The 19,251-nt window shown below is 46.5% G+C and overlaps 1 protein-coding gene across 1 annotated transcript in view; it reads right to left on the bottom strand.

Annotated features, from left to right (window-relative positions):
• The window catches only part of AGBL4 (AGBL carboxypeptidase 4), a 1,125,681-nt gene that overhangs the window by 2,391 nt on the left and 1,104,039 nt on the right, over positions 1 to 19,251 (bottom strand). Inside the window, exon 12 of the mRNA XM_040978580.1 lies at positions 2,529 to 2,625. Within this exon, the coding sequence (XP_040834514.1) occupies positions 2,529 to 2,625 (97 nt within the window). The remainder of the gene's footprint in view (positions 1 to 2,528; positions 2,626 to 19,251) is intronic.

Raw genomic sequence — 19,251 nt, 5'->3', positions numbered from 1 at the left:
GACTCTGGGCTTACAGGAGATAACAGTAAATCCTTGGACTCTAGTCCGGGCTCCCACCTCGCCACTCTAACCAGCTCCTTCTGTCCTCCCTGGACCATCATGGAGAGGGGCTATCAAGGGTGGGGAATCTTTTTTTCTGCCAAGGATCATTTGGATTTTCAGATTGTCATTCGTGAAATATCAACTTAAAAATTAGACCACTTGGGCTAGCACTGGGGAGCAGTGAATCAAGTTGTCACCTGTGATGCTGGCATATACAAGAGTACTGTTTTGAGTCTCCACTCCTGATCCAGCTCCCTACTCCTGTTCTTGGGAAGGCACCAGGTGTGTGCCTAAGTGTTTGGGTCCCTGCCACCTATGAGAAAGACCCACATGGAGTTCTAGGCTCCTGACATCAACCAGGCCCATCCCTGTCTGCCATTCCTGTGGGGAATCAACTAGCAGGGGGAAGCTCTCTCATTCTGCCACTTCCCCTCTTTGGGAACATATCTAACTTTACCTTTCAAATAAACAAAATAAATCATAAAAGTATAGCCAGTTATTGATCTATTGAATTTCAAGTCCTGCCTGTATTTGCCTTGGTAAGGTGAAACCAAAGGATTTTGCAGGCCTTCCTCACATTGCCCACTGGTTGGACATTCCCCATCCCTGGCAGATGATTCTTAATTTGTGCATGAGTCTCAGCACCACTTCACTGGTCTACATAACAATGTAAACTGTGGAAAAAATTCTTAGGGCTCTGTTAAGACCCTGTGAAAAATAAGACCCCTAAATTGACTTGTAAATCAAAGTCTAAGAATTCTTCTGAGCTTTATAATGCTTTACATTTTTTGAGAACTTTAAACAGAGTAGAATGATTTCTAAGAGTGAACTGAGCACCTCCCTTCAGAGCTAAGTCCCTCTGAGGCAGGGGCCATGCCTTATTTGCCTACTCATTCCAGAGGCTCCCAACTGCCAGAGGCTAGCATAAATTGCTGCTTTTTTCTAAGTCAGCAGATGCACACATGTGTGCAGAGTGCAGGGCAGGTTCTTCAAGGGCCTAGAGAAAAAAAAAACATGAGTCTCTTGCAGGAGTTTGTGATCCTACAGGATGGTTTGTGTGCAATCCCCACTGCTGTGCCTACCAGTGACTCGGGGCTCTGAGATGTCATTCACAGCACCGTGAAACACGTGAGCCCTGAATGTGATTCAACATCAGCAAACAAGCCAAGGAACTTGCTGCACCCATGACGAACTGCGTGGAAGTCTGGTACTGCAACCCAGACACCAGAGGAAATGAATAGACTTAGTGTGTACCTACTGTCTTCTGGGCATTGTCCTAAGCTCATATCTAATCTTCAAAATCATTTTTAGAGGTCATTGTTATTCTCATTTGACAGGCAGGTAGACAGAACCTTCAAGAGATCAGGAAACTTGCTATGACTTTATAGCTTACATGAACCTGAGACTGCACTTGAACCCACACTGAGGAACTTCTGCTAAAAGCTGAACTTAGCCACACTTCAATCCACCTGTAGGATGATAAAACCTAAAATCAAACTCTGGTTCTGCCCCCAAACCCTTGGACCTCAGCCACTTCTCTTTACATTTTTGAATCTTGTTTTCCTTGTTTGTAAGATGGGAGACATAATGTCTACGAGAAATAAATGATACACAACAAGTACTTCATAGGATAAATAACATGAACTTGTAATTTGTTTTTAATTAATAACAGGACAGGGAGGCAGGTATATCAATGCAAAGTTCCTGGGGCACCAAAACACATGGGCAAGATCATGGTCAGGGCCATGGGAAAGAATGGTTTGGCAGGAGCAAACAGCTGGGCAACATCTTGTCCTCTAAGAGGCTGGATCACTTGAGGGAGCAGGAGGTGATGGCAGGAGGTAGGGCAGGGCCAGCATATTACAGGTGGCATTGGACATCATTGTTCAAACGCTGGCTGGGTTCATCACCGGGATGCCCAGTGCTTCCAGCTCTGATCCCGTCCTCAGACAGCATGGAAGCTCACCTTGGACCTTTTCTCCTCATTGGCCCTGCAAGTTGGTCCCAGCAGAGGAGTGAGTAGGGATTTTTTCCAGACTGTGTCCACTCCAGCCCCAAATCTCCCCATCTTGAAGAAGGGGTCTATATGTACTAACAGGAAACACTGTGTCAGGTGCTAGGTCTAATGATCCTGTGACTACTTCTGTGTCTAATCAACAGAAGAGGCTACTGGGGCCAGAGGATTTCACACAGGTAGTCTAGAGGAGGAGCTCTCAAAAGGAATGCCACAAGATATGTCCAGGACAACTTACAACAAGCACTGAACTTGGTTTCCCAGCAACCGATCACCCCTGAAGAATCACAAACTAGCACCACCCCACTCAATCTCTGGCCCTTTAGGGCAACCTGCCCCTTTTCATCTCTGTGATAGGCCTGGGGCTCCCTCAGCTGGGGCACCACTGAGGAAGTAGGCTAAGGAGGCTGCTCTAGAACCCAAAGTCAGGTAGACGGGACTTAAACCTAGACCACTTTGCTCTGCTACTTACCGCAGCCTGGGCATTGGGCTCGCCACCTTCTCGACCAGGGAGTTCAGCCGATAGTAGTCCAGAAATGTCCTTGCCACATTCCGGCCCAGCTTCATATCTGCAGGAGCATGTGTTAAGGAGTTTTGAGAAGAGACTGGGCAGAGTAAGAACACTGGTAAAAAAAAAAACAGTAACAGTAATAAAACCACAGCATCATTCACATTTCTGAGTGTTTTGTAAGGATTGTCTTTCTTGCTCCTCACAAAGCCTTAATTACTAATGATTAATTATCCATGTTTTACACTAGTAATGCTGAACTGAAGTTAAGCTAGTTGTCTAAAGTCACAGAACTGGGTTGGCAATAAGCCACAATAGGGGTCCAGGTTATCTTACCCCAATCCTGTGCTCATAGCACTCATTTTTTTTTTATTTTTGAAGATTTATTTATTTGAAAGAGAGAGAGAGAGAGAAATTTTATCCAATGATTCACTTTGTAACTGGTTGCCAGAGCTAGGGCTGGGCCAGGCCAAAACCAGGATCCTGGAAATCCACCTGGGTTTTCAACGTAGCAGGAACCCAAGTACCTGAGCCATCTTCCATTGCCATTCTAGGTGCTTTAACTGAGAGCTGGGTTGGAAGTTGAACAGCCAGGACTTAAACTTTTGCTCTGATATAGGACAACTAAAGTTGTAGGTGACAACTAAAGTTGTAGCAGCAACTTAACCTGATTTATTCCAATGTTACCCCCTTGTAACTTTTAGAAGAGACTGAAACCCTTTGCAATCAGTAGGCTTTCCTGGCCTGGCTTTAGGATGAAGCCATTTAAGGAAACTCACAGGTAAGAGATTCTTTGTTCTATGCAGACCAGGCCTTGTCTGACCCTTGGGGATCAGTCTTCTATTTTGGGAACCTCAGGTTTAATAGTAAATTCTGACTTTAGATAAGGTACCATTCCACCTTGAAATTGTACTAACAGTGAATCCTCAGGGCCAGGAATTATATGGCCTATCATAGTGAAATTCCTTGGAAAAGCAGTCAGGGTCAATTCTATCTTGATCATTCACATCTTCGTATGAATTAATATAACAGTATCTTAGTCACCAACTGAAGATCTGCATTGTGCATTACATGTTATGTCTCTGGGTCTTCACACGTGCCTCAAAAAGTTTGCCCTGGATAATTTATACTCCTCAGTTCTCCAGTTAGATGGCATCTGCAGGACCCCCTCTCCCCTCTGCCCAGGGCTGCAATTGGTGTCCTTGCTCTCTATTTCCAAGGCTGCGTGTAAAGTACTCACTACTTTTCTAACAGTATGTTTGCTCTCCTACACCCTTAATTATCTCTCCTTTCTCCCTGAGCCCTCAGCTCTCAGTGCAGAGCACCCAAACTGTCACCAACACGTTTCCCTGAGAACTGTGATCCCTAGAATTTCTCCTCTTCCTTGCTCATCCCTGGAACTAGCCAACATAGTCTTTGGAGGCATTGTGGGCATCCTGCCTTACTTAGCCTCCCTCTCTGCCTCAGGATGGCCCTTTCTAGTCCAGATTTACAGTAAGTGGAGAAGTTGTTCTAAAACACAGAACCTCCCATGTCACTGAACCAAGTGAATCCCTTCAGCAGCTTCCAGTTGCCTTTCAAGGCCACATTGCATGGCCTGGCCCCCAAGGCTTCTCACAGCTGGGTCCCAGATTCCTTTCCCAGCTCTGTGCTTGCTGTCTTGGGCCTTCTGCAACCCTTGTCCTTCCCAGGACAGTGACACCACACTTCTGCCTCCCGGCTTTGTCCAAGCCATGCCAGCTTCCCAGACCACTCGTGCTCCCTTGCATGCCTTTTGGGATCCACTCTCCTTAGCCTCAATTTAGTTGTCACTATACTGCATAAGTCTTTATTCCACTGGCTCTTTCCCCAATCCCTCTCCCTATTCCAGATGCCTTACCACTCTGTTATTGTTAACTGTCTTTTCTCTTCTTTTTGGTAGCCTTTTCTAGGTTGCAAGTTCTATGAGGCAGAGCCTGTAACTGCTTCATTCATCATCTAAATATCAACACACTGACCTAGCAACACTTGTGAAATGCACATTTTGTGAAATGAGTGAATGCTAATAGCTAGTGTTTATATTATAGTTAATATGTGTCTAATACGTGTGGGTGATAAAAGTGCCTTATGTATGTTGACTCCTCCAATTCTCATCACATCCCAGGTGTATTGCTATTCCTACTGTTCAGAGAAAGTAAGTAGTTTTTCCACATATTGGTCATGTAATGCATGATGGGGCTGGAATTTCAGCCAAAGAACCTCCCTAAGAACATAGAAGAGCCTCCAGGACCTGCATTATTTCATATTCACTTCTACTTCTCATCTGCCTAATATATGGGAGGGAATCAGCCTACTTGGGATAAAATTCATCTCCTTGCCTCCAGGGAATGTGGGGGACACACTGAGGAATGACTGGTCTGCAGGGCTGTCTTGAGAAGAACCATGCCCAGCCAGATTATAATAAAGGACAATTGGAAAAAAAAAACATATTTCATAGGAGGACACAAAATTAACAGCAATGCGAAGATCATTATCCATCCATCCATCCATGAAGCATGTTTGCAAGTCTGCATGGTACCCAGGGAGTGTCCTGGTATGTCATAGTAGAGGGGGGAAAAATAGAGTGGAAAGAAAATATGTAGCTGATTGCAGTTGCTGATGACTTTCCATCAGTTGTCTGAGACTGACTTGAGGCATCCAAGTCACCACTCCATCTAGGGCTATGGAGAATAGACCAACATGTGAGAAATAGTCAAGTGAGTTCTCCAATGTTCTTCAAGAAGTCCCTAACCCAGGGGAGACATGGCCAAGGACATGGAAACTCGTGAATATGAAACGCCGACTCTGTGCCTGGCACTGCACTTAGTGCTTTGTCTATTTGCATGTTTCATTCTTCAAAACATTCCGATAAAGGGGATGACCTTGTTCTCTAGGAGGTTTAGAAGGTAGTGCAAGGCCATAGCACTGATAGTGGTAGTTGAGTCAGGACTCAACTCCAGGAAAGTCTGACCTCAGAACCAGGAGCTTTCCACTACCCCAGGCTGTTTCCCAATTTGAAAGCACCCTTTTCGTCAAAGTGTGAGTCATCCCTGGCCAGTGCCTGGTGTGAAAAGGAAAAACACCAGACAAGTTGTTTATGACAGTGAGATGCGCTGCAGGCTCGCTGTGCTCTGAGGCTGCCACCTGCCTTCTTCATCTGGATGTGACCGACCTTCTCTGTCCCGTTCATTAAAAAAGTACTCAAGCTGGCATTGGGCATGGCCTGTCTGACCAGCAGTCCTCGGAGGCAGTCATACTGCCAGGGCCCGCAGAGGCAAGCTGGCTGTTTTAACTGAGCCAGTCTCTAGCTTGTTTGAGAAGAACAAATCACAGTATATGGGCTGTCAGAGAGAGCTACAGGACACGGAGGAGAGCAAAGGCTCCTGTGGGCTGAGTGAGAAAGTTGAAGCAAAAGTTCTGTAAACAGACATATCTAGTCCAGATCCTGGCTGTGCCACATGCTGGGCATGCAGATTGTGTTTTCCGAAAGATTGTCTCAACAGTATTACCCATCACACGTGCTATTCTAGGACACAACAGTGACACACCTTCCACTGAAAGTGTGGTCTGTATCTCCTCTCTTAATCATGCAACAAAAAGATTGGCAGAAGTGTTACCGAGGGACTTAAGAGGTCAGAAAGAGGTGACACAACTGGCACCTTGCTTGTTGGAGTAGTTGAGTGGGAGTGCCAAGCCTCCATACAATGCCCTGAGATTACACAAGGAGAGATTCCTGGTCAGCCTACCTCTCTTCCAGTGTTCTACAGAGCTAGCTCCAGCTTTAACTGCCTGCAATCCCATCCAACTGCAAGTGGGGGTCACCCAGGTAGACCTCCACAAGTTTCTGACCCACAGGGAACACCAAAGAATGACAATTGCTCTTTTGAGAGATCTTCTAATGTGCAAATTGAGAACAAAGGCACTACATAACTTTGTGCAAATTAGCCTGTCTCTCCCCAAGCCTCACTTTCTTCATCTACAAAATGTGAATAATAATGTTGCCTTACAGGATGGTTGGAATAGTATGTGACTGCACCTAACTGCGAACAACCTGGGTGCTGCCCAACTGAAGGAATGAAGAAGCAAGAAGTCGGGGGCCCTTCCTCAACAGTCTACCTCAAGAGCCAGACTTGTAGTCACATTGCAAGGAATCCTTCTGGAATTTGACAAGGAATGGAGGAAGGCTGTGATTATTTGGGGGTACGCTCTAACTAGAAGGCAGCGTGTTGAAGGTGGCAGCTGTTGCAGACAGCCCTGTTTCCCCTCCACCGCCCCTACTTTGCAACTCTCTTCTGTATTCCTCAAACCTGGAAAGGCTCACTCCAGATTATTTACTGCAATGACCCTATGCGAGTCAAGGATCAGGACATAGGTGAGCAGGCAAGAGAGATTGATTGACCAATTTCAATTAAAATAGGCTGTCTTTGAACAAAGATTTAAGACCTAGGCAAGGGGAGGCAATAATTCTCTTGGCTGGAACCCCTTTCAATATATTGCATTTTTAAGAGAGAGAAGAAATTGAAGTGAAAACTCAACTACTCACTGTCAACAAAATTCTCAGGATGATTTGTCAACAGGAAATCTCACCACCCTTGGAGCCTGATGCAGGACATTGATCTGTTTTGCACAAATGATGGGGAATGACCAGCTCAAAGGGCAGGATCCACAGAGGAGGACAATTGGCTGGAATTACGGGAAGCTTGTGCTGATTTAGTGACTTTGGGCCAAACCTGCTTTGAAGTAAAGGATGTGTGTCAACAGCCCCAGCCTCCTATTTCATGGTGACCTCAAACAGGTTATGAGGGTTTGAACATAAACTGCTCAATTTCATTCATTCATCCACTCATGCATTCACCGATTCAAACATTTGTTGGTTTCTGCCCATGTTTATAATATTACAAAGTGATGGAGACTGTGGCAAAGATTCAGTCAGGTGCACTCCATAGTCCAGAGCAGGAAACCAGCATAACTCATTTAGGTACATGACCAAGCAGGCTGCTCTAGTGTCACCTATGCAAAACCAAGGGCCCAGTGTCGTGGCCTAGCATCTAAAGTCCTCGCCTTGAACGCGCTGGGATCCCATCTGGACGCTGGTTCTAATCCCGGCAGCTCTACTTCCCATCCAGCTCCTTGCTTGTGGCCTGGGAAGGCAGTTGAGGACGACCCCAAAGCCTTGGGACCCTGTTCCTATGTGGGATACCTGGAAGAAGTTCCTGGATCCTGGCTTCGGATCGGCACAGCACCGGCCGTTGCGGCTCACTTGGGGAGTGAATCATTGGTTGGAAGATCTTCCTCTCTGTCTCTCCTCCTCTCTGTATATCTGACTTTCCAATAAATAAATAAATCTTTTAACAACAACAACAAAAAAACAAGTATTGTGACTTTTAGTGTTTGCTTTGCAACATAAACACATGATGACCACCCGATCACACCAAAGCCCTACAAGGTCCAAGCATGAGTCTGCACAAGTTTCACAAGTGAGGAAGCCGACAATCAGAGTTTGTTTGCATAATTAACCCAGAATCTTACGGCCTGAAAGTGACAGAATGATCTCCTGAGTGTGGTAGAAATTCTAAGACAGAATGTATGTAGATGTGTAGAAGGAGACGCAAGTTTAAATGGAGCAATCATGGAAGACATTAAGTAGGTGGGTGCTTCAAACAAAGACTTGAAGTACAAAGAATAATCTTAAATATGGAGGCAGAGAGAGATAAGTACAATAGAGACGCATGGCTAGGATAACATGATACAGGACAATGAAGGGCCCAAGGGTACATAGAGCTGAGAGGTGGAGTTACAAGGTCAGCCTGTAGCTGGTGTAGTGCATGCCAACTTCAGGAATTTGAACATTTACTCTGTGAGCAATAAAAACCAGTAAGTATCCATGGGTCATATCTGTGATTCATCCACTCAATGTTTATTGGTGATGTTCTGTGTTCAGGCTCTTTGGAAAGCCCACAATATATTATGGTTAATGATAATAATAATAAAATATAAAATCAAGACAGTGGCTCTTGAGTCTAAATGTGGAAATAAATGAAAGAAGTATTAATAATAATTTTAAACCCCCCAAATAACTAATCATGGCTGTAAATAGTGCAATGAAGAAAACCCACAAGATTCAGAGCTGGCACTGTGCTGTAGCTAGTTAAGCCACCTCTTACAATACTGACATCCCATAAGGATACTGATTCAAATCCCAGCTATTCTACTTCTGATTTAGATCCCTGCTAATGACCTGGGAAATCAGTGGAGGATGGCCCAAGTACTTGGACCTCTGTCATACATACAAGAGACTTGGAAGAAGCTCCTGACTCCTGGCTGCAGCCTGGCTTAACTCTGGCTGTTTCAGGCAGCTGTGGCGTGAACTCTCTCACAGTAGACTACTCTCTCTTTCTGTAACTCTGCCTTTAACATTAATTATTTAGTGAAAAGGACGTAGAGGGAGAGATAGGAATGGGCTAGTGCAGCCTTCCAGGCAGATGCCAGATCACAGAAGGCCCTGTGGTAAGGTCCTGGAGGGGATCTTGACTTTGAAAGTGAATGGGAAACTCCTGAGAAGTTTAAAGCAGGAACACAGCACAGTTGGGGCTGTATTTCCTTTTACTGTTTCTTTTTAAAAATTCTTGGTTTTTTATTTGAAAGAGTTATACAGAGTAAGAGAGAGAGAAGCAGAGAGATCCTCTATCTACTGGTTCACTCCCCAACTGACTCCAGCAGCAAGATCTGCATCAATCTGAAGCCAGGAGCCAGGAGTTTCATTCAGGTCTGCTGCATGGGTGCAGGAGCACATGCATTTGGGCAGCTGGGACTCAAACCAGTGTTCAAATGGGATACTGGTGTCACAGTTGGCAACCTAACATGCTATACCACGAGACTGACTCTTGGTTTGTTTCTTTTGGAGATCACTGTTATGCTACTGACCAACAAGCAAGTATGCACTCAGGCAGAGCAGTTAGGAGACCTCTGTCACGGCTTAGGGCAAAGACGAGAGACACTGGATTTTACAGGACAGCAGAATGGTGGAGGTACATTTAGGGTGGAAGAGCAGGGAGGACCTGATGAATGGTTGGCTTTAGGAATGCAGGCAAGAGTAGACAAGAGCCCTTGGGTTGACCTGAGCATCAGGGCAGCTGAGCTGCTGTGGTTGGGGATGTGGGGGACCCGGTGTGGAACGACTTCAAGGGAAACATCAGGGGCTCACGTGGGGCAGGTTGGGCTTGAGATGTCAAGGTCTTGAGTCCAAGAGTTCTGGGTGCTTTGTGTCCCTGAAATGGGAAAGAAATTGCAAGATGGGAACCATTTCTGAAGGATTAGCCCCTTGGGATCATTTACATTACAAATTCAAAATCTTTGGGAGACATGTTTCCCTCTGCCCACCTTCTGCCCTCCTACTCCCCACCTTATAGAGCACCCTCCTCAGAGTGGCCCTAAGGCTCCAGGTAGACATGGAAGTTCCTGTGTTCTTCTGCCACAGTGCCTAGAACTGCAATACTGAATGATCCCATGATGGCAAACCAGAGAGCAAGGTGGTTTTGGTCAGAAGTGGCCATGTGACCTCAGCTGTTTTGCTGCTCTGCTCCAGACATGTCAGTGGGTAAAGTGTGTCAAAGACTGCAATTAGCATGATATTTTCAAGCAAAGGCCTCAACATGACAATTGAAGAGAAAGCCTCAGCCCCATTTTTGGATTTAATAAATATTTATTGAGAGTTTACTATGTGCCAAGTTATTTTAAGCACTTGGACTACACTGTGAACAAAACTGACATAGCTCCCTATGTTTCTGGAGCTTCCTTCCTTGCAGTAGCACTCACAGCCGTGGAACTTGCAGAGTGTGCTATTGCTGATAAGTGCTGGGAAGTAAAGATGAGGAGCAAGGCTTGGGGACAACTGGGGTCCAGGAGCAGAGTAATCAGAAAAGGCCTCTTTGTCGAGGAGGGTTTGCATGGCTTCAGAGGAAGCCAGAAAAGCTAGGCAGCATGAGGATGCACTGATCCTCCTCATGGGACACACAAGCTGGGGCAGTCCTTTCATACATAGGTCCTTGCTAGTCTGGTACTGTCCTAGACAGGTCCTGCTAGGGGCCAGGGACACTTCCTCCCTGGCGGATGGCAGCTTCCTGACTATGGACCTTCCCATCTCCTAGCCTGGAAGGGGATGCCTCTCGCATATCCTCCCACCTGCTCTTGACCTCCCTTCCCTGGGCTGCTGCTTCCCTCCAGGACCCAGGCCTCTGAAGCCTTTTCTGTACTTGCTCACTGCTACAGCTCACAAGGCACAGCAGCAGCCAGCCTGGCCTGCCCTGCACCGGGCAGTGCTGAGCCTGTTCTGCTTGTCACGCGTCACCTCATTTCTTTTCCCTTTTGCCCCAGTTGTAAGTCACAGGCAGCTGGGATCTCTGTACTCAGTAAATGAGCAACCGGAAGTCACTTATCTATTGAGGCATGCATGCCAACTATTGGCACAGGTGAATGAAGGCTCATTTGCTCCTTTATTCATCTATTTATTAAGAGCCTTCTGTGGGGCAGACACGGTTCCACCAGCTAGAATTAAATGAAGAGCAAAACCACCACCATTCTGATCTTCATGAAAATCTTTGCTGTCATCCTGCCTCCAAATAAGAAAACTTGACACTTACCTGTTCTCTGTTTAGAAACCCCTAGAGAATTCACTCTCAGCTCACACTCCTACCACTGCCAGCAACAGATGATCATCATTAAAGGGGAAAGATTAATTCTGCAGAGGGGTTGGGCAAGAAAGAGTGATTTCTCTTTGGTAAGGCTGATAGCACTGCTGGAATATTAAGAGGCACCTGTCTGGGGGCTTCTAGGTAAAGCCAGAAGAACAATGCGACAGTGAAATATCTTTTGTCTCTGCCTCCCTCACCAATCCTCCCACGGTGTCGGACAGGTACATGACTAAACAGATGACTCCCTTTCTGAAGTGAGGTGTGGGGGCTGCTGATGTATTTGCAGAGTCCTCTTCGATCGCAGGCAAGTCCCAAGACACCCTGAAGAAAAGAGGCCTGTGAATGCGAGTGGGGTCGGGCAAGGGGAAGGCCAGGCAGGGGCAGGGAGGGACGTCAGGAGGGAGGACAAGACAAAGAGATGGGCTGAGGCAGACACCCAAAGGAAAAGAGATGCAAGCAGGCAGGAGGATGCATGGAGAACCCTATCCGGATGGAGAATGAAGAAAAAGAAAGCTAATCAGAGGGGCTGAGAGAGACTCAAAACTGAGGAGAAGTGGAGAGAGAGAAGGAAGCTTGTGTAGACAGTGGGTGCGGTGAGAGGAGATGGTACAGAAGGAAAGAAAGAAGCAGATAAACACAGGTCTGAGGGGAGAGACATGAGCTGTGGAGACACTGAACAAGAGTCAGTGACAGAGGGGAGAGAGGCAGCCAATGACAGCAAGAGGGAATCATGCGTGGCAGGTGGGACACACAGCTCTGCAAGGCGGCTGTCGGCTGTGGGGCTCGATGCAGGGGTGGCTGCAGATGAATGCGTCTGGGTGGTTGGTGCCAAGTTCACCCAACTGTTAAAGGATCCCTTCAAGTTTGGGAGCCCTGAGGAGGGGGTGCTAGCTATCCTGATTCCTGCTGCCACTGAAACAAAGCACCCCAGGCTGAGAAGTAGCCTAGGCCATCTCCGTGGCGTTAAAAGGGCCACAAGAGGCTCCAGAGGAGCTAGGTTCTTTATGGCAGCCACTGACATGCCTCGCCTGGTGACCATGTGGTTTCTGTCTCCACATCCAGGGCCACACTGCCTCTGTGCTCTCCTATGCAGTCGAAGCCCTACCCTAATAAAAGTGCATTTTTGTGTGCATTTGGGACTCCTCCAGATAATCCAGCATCGTCTCTGCCTCCCAGATCCCTGACAGTGACATCTGTGAAGGTCTCTTTTCCTTCTAACGTAGCATTTATTACAGAGTTCCAGGGATCAGGATCTGCACATCTTTGGGGATCATTATTTAGTCGACAGCAGGCTTCCTGAGAGCTTTCTGGTTGGCTGAGAACTGCAGGTGAAGATGCCACGATGTCAGGTGCAGAATCCACACCCCTCACAGCCTGACACCTTGCCGAGTGTTCATCATCTTCACCCACCTTGCCCACACCAGCCACACGTGCATTTGCCAGGATGTCTGATTCCACAGTGCTGTTGACTGACAGTTGCTGCCTGGCCAAGGCAGGGAATGCCTGCCCTGGGCCAAATGTTGCCTATTTTTCCTCTGAATTAGATCTTAAACCTGCCACTTCTTGTTCTCCCACTACTATTTCTCTAGTTCAGACCCTGAACACCTGAAGTGTTGCTTCGGCCTCCTGACTGATCTTTTGTCCTTCAGTTTCACTGCATCTTTGCTGAGAATGATGGATGTGCTCACAGTTGTTAGCCTGGTCACTTCCTGACCTACATCACAGGGTAATACCTAAACTCTTAGATCAGGCCTTGGTGGTCTTCCACGTTACCCTCTGCATTCGGTTTTATATGGTGAAAAGCATGAGCTTCAACGTGCGCTCTTACAGGTTTTGCTTTGTGGCCTTGAACAAGCCACTTATCCTCTCTGAGCCGGTTTTCTTTATCTCTGAAGTGGACAATGAGACTCACTTCACAGGATTGCTGTGTTAATGAGGAGTTAAATATCCCAAGCACTAGGACAGTTCTGCTTTTGTTACCACTATATTTGTAAAAAAATCTCCTCTCCAACAGAGTGTGAGCTCTTCCAGAGGGTGACCTCTTTTGCCTTCAGGGCCATTCAGCACCAGCTATGCTTGTTAGAAGGGGCAGAAGAGAAAGCAAATCAAAACAAAACAAAGCACCAGATGATGGAAGAGAAAAAAAAATTGGATAGAGAAATAAAAGTGAGAAGAGATTTAAAAATCATTTTTTAAAAATATGCCTCTTCTGCAAGTTCACATTAAGATCTTAAGGGAATGCCCCCAGCGCAGTGGCCTAGCAGCTGAAGTCCTGGCCTAGGATTAAAGTCCTCGCCTTGTACATGCCAGGATCCCATATGGGTGCCAGTTCTCCCATCCAGCTCCCTGTTTGCGGCCTGGGAAAGCAGTGGAGGATGGTCCAAAGCCTTGGGATCCTGCACCCGCGTGGGAGACTTGGAAGAAACTTCTGGCTCCTGGCTTCAGATTGACTGAGCTCTAGCCTTTGCGGTCACTTGAGGAATGAATCATCAGATGGAAGATCTTCCTCTCTGTCTCTCCTCCTCTCTGTATATCTGACTTTGCAATAAAAATAAATAAATCTTTTTAAAAAAAAATCTTACGGGAACATTCTATGGTGTGTGGTTTAGTTTCCAGTCCTGAACAGCTGGCTGGAGGCTGAACTGGATGAACTCCATTCTGGCTCAGGATCGCATCTTCCTGGAGTGGGAGGATGCCTTTCCTGACCTTCCTGACCACACAGATGCCAGTGAGCCTTTTCAGGTGGTGCCAAGACGCATCTGCAAGAGAGCTTAGGCTCCAGGTGCATCGGCTGCACAGAACAGAAGGAGTGCTGGTCTCAGATACATGTGCCTGCCTGCCTTTGGCTGAATCGCCTCAGAGGAGCTTTGGATCCCCAACCCCATTGGGCAGGGTGTTGTGTTTCACGTGACACATTCAGCAGACACTTCCTAGGTGCTCAGCCAGGTATCAGGCTTACAGAGTACACCGTTGGCTATAGAGAACAAAGCCAACCACTGTCCTGCCTGTAGGCTGCTTGTAGTAAAGTACCATGGTCATTTGGGGTTAGAAGGGAATGTTGGATGGGGCTGGTCACTGAAACACAGGACTTTTAGTAGCATCCCTGACATCCTCCACTTGATGTCAGTCCCACCTATCCCACTGTACCAGCCCAAACATCGTCTAATATCCCCTGGGGATGAGTGGTGATGAGAATTGCTGGCCTAGGGGTCACTGGATATCTGGTAGAGTCCCAGCAGGTGAGATGGACAGGAGCTTGACTGATGGATCCCTGGAGATAGGGAAAGAGAAAGGAACCATCCCTGACAGGCTGTATCAGCCTTAAAGGACAGACAGTGGCCTCCCCACATCTCCAGGTTAGCTCAAGGCCCTAGATGCTTCCTCCTTGCCTGCTCACCCTGGACTGCTGTCATTTACAGCCTGTCTGTCACAGACTCACTAGTCACTCGAGACAGAAATGAATCTCTCTCCAGTTTCCACATGATCAGTTGCCTCATGGCTCTCCCACTCCAGGCACCGTGACTCCCTAGCTGTGCTTTCCTTTCCCCAATGACAGTGGATGCAGCTCTTGAAATAGGCTGTGCTGGCCCACTTGGGCCCAGGTTAAGTGAATGTTGGCACTTGGACAGCAGTAGGCTGCTGAGGGGCCTTACTTGTCTGTGAAATGATCATATAGAGTTTTGGCAGCTTCCACTGATATGCCATAAAATGATTCACAAAGACCAAGGTAAATATTTCCAGAGTAACATGTTGGAGCTATGTGATGGGGAGACAGAGGAGGGATGAGAGGGGTGCTAAGCACAATGAGCTTGATGGGTCCTGGCTTTGGGCATGGGACACAGGAGGCTGTCTGACCTTTCACGGGGCAGGTCAACTCTAGGTATCAGTTTGCCAAACTGCAAAGTTGGAAGAAGGATGGACTGGCTGGTATTTGGAATCTTTTGGTTCTGATCCTCCATAATCCCTGGGGCTCCCACCTGAGGCCTGATGCTGTCTGATAGTGTAGGCAAAATTTACATGGATTTGTGAATGTTCTGGGGAGATTATTTGCAAATGTCTACAACGTTCAGAGGAGCTGGTATTCTGCAAAATGCTAACGAATCTTTGCTCTGGGTCCAGGGGGAAGAGATAACTGAGCTTATCACCACCTTCCAGGCAACTGTCTTATTTTCCAACTCATTCCCTTTCTACTCCCCAGCTCTTCCAGGCTTGGGGAAAACCTTGGCTGTGCAGGGGAGTGAAATCATACTAGATATGGGATAGAATCAGCAATATATGGGACTGCATCCTAACTGCCTCCACTATGGCTTCACTGGAAAACTGCAGTCTCTGACCTCAGTTTGCTTCAAGGGGTCAAAGATCATCAGTCAAGGTAATTCCTAAGGGGTAACTGCAGCACTCAACTGGTGTCCAGCTGTTCTGCAGTTGGGAGCTTGGGGAAGATGTTTGGAATTGTCAACCCCTGGGCTTGGAACTGTGGGGGAGCTCTGAAGGGTTGAAGAAGGACAGCGTACAAGGTTGCTGATCATCAGAGGAAGAGAAAGAAGCCTCCCCATCCCTATAGCTTCACCCCTGATCAGGCCCAACCCCAAACACTTATCTGGATTAATAGAATGAACAGCATCCTATGAGTCAGCAGGTATCTATTTAACTGCAGCTCTGACTAATTGCTGTGTGATCTTGGGCAGGCACTGACCACCTCTTTGGCTTCAGCTTCTCCTTTTGGAGATAGTTAATATGATGAACCTCTTGAGAATATCTCACCATTGGTCAACTCCTTGCATTCAATGCTCATTTTGGAATATCTTGTTCCATTGCAAGCCAAACAAAAGGAGATCTCAGCCACAGGAAAGGTGTGACTTTGGGCTTAAATTCCCATCTTTTAGGTCGTTCTGACTCTAACATTTTGAGATTTTCTTTCCTGTAACAGTTTCTTTTAACTGTTTTCTCAAGCTTAAATTTTACAGAATGGGCTTACTACTTATGAATAGTTCAGAGAACTTGGCAGTGGGCCTCAGTAGATACTGGATGGGAAGCCTGGGTGTGGCTTCTAGAAGACAAGGAATTCTGTTCTCTGGAGCGCTTTCCATGACACCCTTCTTAGTAGGCAAATTGCTTACAGTGATTCCTGTAGTGAAACTTCGTGATTGGGTCCAATCTTTCTTGTATTTAATGCTCTTCGGGGGATATCCTGATTTCATGTCATGTAAAGCTGAAAAAGACCAGATACGAGGCTGGACATAAAAGGCCTTTTTGCTCATACTGTAGGACAGAAATCTTTCCCTGGTGTTTTTCCTGCTTGTTCATTCTCTCCATTGCCTCTGATGAGCCAATTGCCCTCTGTGTGTGTGTGTGTGTGTGTGTGTGTGTGTGTGTGTGTGTGTGGTTTTCCGCTTGCTGATAAACGATGCTCAGAATCATCTCAGGCTAAGAACCTGAAGCAAACCTAATCCATGTCTCACTCATTCCTGTCCTTTTAACAAAAAGATCCCAAGTCAGATTATACTCCACACTCTTATTCATCATTCATCCCTTGTCCAACAAGATTTGTTAGACCAGTTCTGTGCCACTTTAGGCTTGCTCTGTGGCAGGACCCTTTCCTGAAAGGCTATCCCAAATCCTCTGCTTTATTTCCTTTATGAAACTCCTCCTACTTCTTTTTTTTTGTTTAAAGATTTATTTTATTTTTATTGGAAAGGCGGATATACAGAGAGGAGAGACAGAGAGGAAGATCTTCCATCCAATGATTTACTCCCCAAGTGACCACAACAGCCAATGCTATGCCAACCCAAAGTCAGGAGCCTCTTCTGGGTTTCCCACGCGGGTGCAGGGTCCCAAGGCTTTGGGGCATCCTTAACTGCTTTCCCGGGCCACAAGCAGGGAGCTGGAAGGGAAGCGGGGCTGGTAGGATTAGAACCAGAACCCATACGGGATTCCAGGCGTGCAAGGCAAGGACCTTAACCACTGCACCACCGCACCAGACCCCCTACTTCTTCTTAAGCTCCTAGTTCAACTGACACATCCTCAGCAAACTGCCACTTCCCTGACTTTCTGGTCAAGTATGTGCCTGCTACCTCAGGCCTTTAGGCACTGCATCTCTCTGCAGTACCAAACTATATTTGTATGTGTTTCTTACATTTTTATTTACTTGAGAGAGAGAATTAACAAGAGAGAAATATATTATAGAGAGAGAACACAAGAAAGCGGTTCCATTCACTGGGTCACTTCCTAAAGTCCTATAAGGCTGATGCTGAAGCTGGGATCCAGGAGCTCAATCTAAGTGTGCCACATGGGTGTTAGAAACTCATTTGCTTGAGCCATCCCAGGGTGAACATTAGCAGGAAGCTGGAGGCAGGCATTGGAGGTGGGTACTAAATTCAGGCACTCCGAAGTGGGACATACACATCTTAACTAGCATCTTCATCTCTAGGCCAAACCCTCCCCTACTCACATGCGGTTTTTGATAAATAGCTTTTCTGATAGATCGCCAAATTTCATCGTTGCAGTATGTTTGCTAATTTACCTTTACCTCTCCTGTGCTAGCTAAGTAGTTGGCACATTAAGTATTCAACTGAACATTTGCTTGATGAAACAACGAATACTATGAATTATAGGAATTTGGAGGGAGATAATAGATGTGAGAGAAGCCAGTACCATGTTTAACATAAAGCATATGTTCAAAAGTGGATGGTTTATCTTCTTTTTTGCCTTCAGTTCTACTTCTCGACTTCAAGTACTCCCTGAACATTACTGTTTTCTAGGCTTGGCAGTGCACCAGCATTAGGGAATCATAAAACATCTGAGGCGGAGGGTACCCACTGTAGATATCTGTCTGCTATCATTGTCCTACACTTGAGCTATTCTCCTGTTACAACATCCCATTTTCCTGTATTGAACCTCCAGGCTCAGTTCTTGCAGCTTGGGAAACACTGACTCCACCCAGACGATGGGTGGGAACAGCAACCCCATTCTGGCTGGTGGGGACACTGGAATTCCACTTGCCGCTGCAGTTAGTGAGGTCTGGCACATGATCCAATGAGATGCAGTTCTGGCACTTGTGAAACAAGGAGTAACCCTTAGTGATGAGAGAGGAGGCCATCCATCAGCGGCTACTGGCAGCTCTTCTGCTTCCAGAAGGATACAGCCAATGCGCCGGCAACAAAGCACAAGTGTTGAAAGACAGGGAGCCGGAGAGTGAGTTCCAATGACGCTGTTTGAGTGCCCAGATCCAGCAGTGCCTATACCAACTCATTCTCCGCATTTGTGGATTAATTCCTTTTGTTTTTTTTTACTTAAATCAGGTTGAGTTGGGTTTTGTCATTTGTAACCAAACTTTGGGATTTGTCTCAGCAAGCCTCCTGGTTTTCCAGTGAGGAAAGGACTTGCAAAGTCAAAGAAAGTTTTTGCGTATGACACCTTTCCAAATAAATATACTGCCTTGTTTCCTTTTATCTTAACTGCTGGCCAGAACAGGGCAGTTTGTCCTTCTGCCCGATCAGGTCACAGAACGCCTATCTTGGTCTCGGCAGACCCAATCTTTGTCTAACAACAACAACAAAAAAGTTCTAAATGTAAGTTATAAAGAACCAGTTTCATTTTCCATTGTAATGTTTTTACCCCAAGCAAAACTGCTGCTGGCTGTCCATTTCCTTCCACACACTGTAATCAGCAGCAATTCATTCTAATCACAAAGAGATAGCAAGAATGAACAGAGCATTAATTGGGCAGAAGTAATCAAAATCTCAGCCCACAATCAGGGCCTGTGGGCAGGAAAGCGTGATTAGGCACATGCCTGTGCACATGTGTGTGTGTGTACATACACACACAATCAGCCAGGGAATAAGAGCATGTAGGATGAGCATACTGTCTTGTTACCATGACACAGTGGAAAAAAAAATCAAGGACTCTGGAGTCGAAGATCCCACCAGAAAGCAGTGACTTAAACTTAGCTTTCTCATTTGTAAAACAAGGGCACTCAG

Source organism: Ochotona curzoniae, unplaced genomic scaffold (assembly GCF_017591425.1).
Source record: "Ochotona curzoniae isolate NIBS_2020 unplaced genomic scaffold, NIBS_Ocur_1.0 contig_291, whole genome shotgun sequence".
Taxonomy (NCBI): domain Eukaryota; kingdom Metazoa; phylum Chordata; class Mammalia; order Lagomorpha; family Ochotonidae; genus Ochotona; species Ochotona curzoniae.
This window is presented reverse-complemented; position numbering and strand designations above follow the sequence as displayed.